The sequence below is a fragment of the Sphaeroforma arctica genome, assembly GCF_001186125.1.
Source record: "Sphaeroforma arctica JP610 unplaced genomic scaffold supercont1.3899, whole genome shotgun sequence".
In the NCBI taxonomy this organism is placed as follows: domain Eukaryota; class Ichthyosporea; order Ichthyophonida; genus Sphaeroforma; species Sphaeroforma arctica.
The window spans coordinates 1-2927 of NW_014036659.1; the positions used below are offsets into that span (position 1 = coordinate 1).

Consider the following 2927-nt stretch of genomic DNA (forward strand, 5'->3'; position numbering starts at 1 on the left):
CGTGTGTGTATATATATATACATATATATATATACATATATATATATATATATATATATTCCACGGCACTCACCAGGATTCTGCAGATCCAGGCGTTTGCTAGTGTAGTCCTTCAGCACCCATGGGAATACCGGGTATTGCGTGAGGTCATTGAACGACCTGTCCGCAACGGAATTGAGGTACAAGAGGTAGGTGAAGTTGTCGATCTCGCCATCCTGCCACTTCTGGATCTGAGGGGGGGGGGATTAGGGTTTTAGGGTTTTGGCACAAGAATGACTTGTGAAAAGTACGTTGATAGGCGTATGCGTGTGACAGCAACGCTCGCACGGGTGTAGCAAAGGGCACAGAGACACGCAGGTCCTGATTGGATTCACATCTATACACACAATAGATAGTGAGGCAGGGGTGGTGACACACTCGTGCACTACTGTATGTGCTGCAAACTGCTTTATAGTACTGTAATCTTGGGTAGTCCGTCACCCGACACACCAACATCACTCAACCACTCGTACTCTTACACTGCGCGCCCAAGCCACTACACCCCTCGCACCCGCAACACACCCAAGTACGTTCGGTTTAACGGTTTTAAGCCACGCTAACCAACCCGGTGCAACACCTATAGAAACCTAGGCAAATGCGACCCACATACATACCAAACGCGTAGAAAGCTCATTCACCCGAAACAAATACACTGCACACTCCAGCAGATACACTCACACACGTTCCCCACAACATACTCTCTCGGCGAAAGTGCTCTAAGCTAAAAATTTAAGAGCATTTGCGATACACATTCAAGCCGTACTAATTACACATATTTAACATATCATGTTACAAATGCAATACACATCCAGGCTGTACTATGCACACACATCCAACACACCGAGATACAGATACGATCCCCATCCAAGCAGCACTGACCACACACATACAGAAAATACTAATCACACACATGCAGAAAGTACTAACCACACACATGCAGAAAGTACTAACCACACACATGCAGGAAGTATTAACAACACACATCCATCACACCATGTTCTCTCGATTAGACGGTTCTAAGCGCGTCACGCTGGGCTGTCGCGAGAGCAGCACCACGAAGCGATCGCGATCGTTTTGTGCCTCGAATGAAAAGAACAAACTCTTGCTGAGCATGAAGAACAATTCCAGACCCTGCGGATGAATGCAATACACCGCTCAGTTATAGACAGGAGGGATTGTGGGACGGTAGTGTTTTGTTTCCATCGAGAGAGATTGCAACGGCGTACTATTGGACCAGAACTGATTCAGATTGAACTTGGGTGTGAGGAGTGCCCATAACAAACACCCAGTGTTCTATAAATAAAACCCCACTCGTCTGACAACCCAACCCCGTAAGGCGTGTTGGTAAGCAGCAAAGGTCCATTGAAGGATCTCTCTATGGGCGAGGGCAACGACGCCCGTCTCAGGCATCTCTTAACGCACTACAAACTAACATATTAGATACTGGTCACTCTGACCTCGTGCGTGACAATTAGTACCAGAACACTCGAGGGGTCTGACCTGCCTACAGCCCACCCTGGCTCACCTTTTCTTTGAGCAGATAGCGCCTGTTCACCAAGTTCACCAGATCGCCCAGCTTGTACTTCTGCACGGGATCAGCGTGTATGTTGTTGAACGGCTGGAAGTACAGCATAGCATTCGTGAGCACCAACCGCCCTGGATTGGTGGTTAGGGCAGACACTTGCTCGACGTTCACACTCACTACGATGTCCTCGTACAGACTGTGGGGGAGAGGGATTGCGTGGTTGTGTGAGATTTACTCGCGGAACGCGGTTTAGTGCCGAAGGTGTGGTACCCTTAGCAAAAGGAGTATACATTTGTTGATTGTTGGTGCAAAAGGTTTTAGGGTTTAGGTTTTAGGGTTTAGGGTTTCAGCGTTTCAGTGTTTCAGTGTGCGGTGGAAATACAGGCCGAACACGCTGTCTGTTCATGCAAGAATATATGGTGCGCTATGAAAAACCAGGATAAACTTGGCGTGTGCTTGTGAACGTTTAGCAGGCGTTCGAACATAAGATCAAGCATGAGATTCCATAGAAACGTACCTACCGTCAATACTAGAACCAAGCACGCATAGGAATGTATGCTATGCATAGGAAGCCTTGAATCAATTGATACCAAACAGTTTCAAACGCAAGGGCTGCAGTCTACGACAACATACGAACACGTCCAAGGGGATGCGGTGACACACCAGAGCACCAAAGAAAGGACTAGCTGAGCTAAAAAAAGAATGACACATAGGCGAACAACACTCCCGATGTAAACACGAACTTTAAATTTATCTTGTCATATCACTACCACCAGCGCCAGGTGATCGACCCTCGCGCACGAACGGAATAACAGCATACATGTCTTTGTGCCCTTCCAACATAATACTCATTTGCCACAATACCAATACAACACCAGCACGGAAAAGCCGTTGTCGCATACACAGCCGGCGCAACAGTACATGCATCTCTTCTGAGATTGCCCCAAAACCCTTAGATACTCACCTTTCTAGCCAGTTTCGGTCGAATACGGCTTTTCCACGGTGTGCTTCGACCATCTGCTGCAACTGCTCGCCCATCAGTGCGGGGTACAGCGACGAGATGTCCCACAGATCCAGCAACTTCGGCAGGAACGTGTCCAACGACACATAGTTGCTCGAGAACTGGAACACGCATTCGTCCTGCATGAATATGTATGATATATATATAAATATACTGATCACTCTGTGTGTGTGTGTGTGTGTGTGTGTGTGTGTGTACGTGTGTGTGTCTGTAGTGTGTGTGTGTGTGTGTACACGTACGTGTGTGTGTGTGTAGTACGTGTGTGTAGTGTGTAGTAGTACGACGTCGGTGTGTGTGTGTGTGTGTGTGTGTGTGTGTGTGTGTGTGTGTGTGTGTGTGTGT

At 47.6% G+C, this 2927-nt stretch overlaps 1 protein-coding gene across 1 annotated transcript; it reads right to left on the reverse strand.

Annotated features, from left to right (window-relative positions):
* Positions 1 to 73: 73 nt before the first annotated feature.
* SARC_13909 (hypothetical protein) lies at positions 74 to 1760 on the reverse strand (the record flags this gene model as incomplete). The annotated part of the gene is made up of 3 exons (XM_014291958.1): positions 74 to 230; positions 1033 to 1170; positions 1565 to 1760. Coding segments are annotated over 3 exons (491 nt in total), but the record flags the coding sequence as incomplete, so codon positions are not given.
* Positions 1761 to 2927: the final 1167 nt, after the last annotated feature.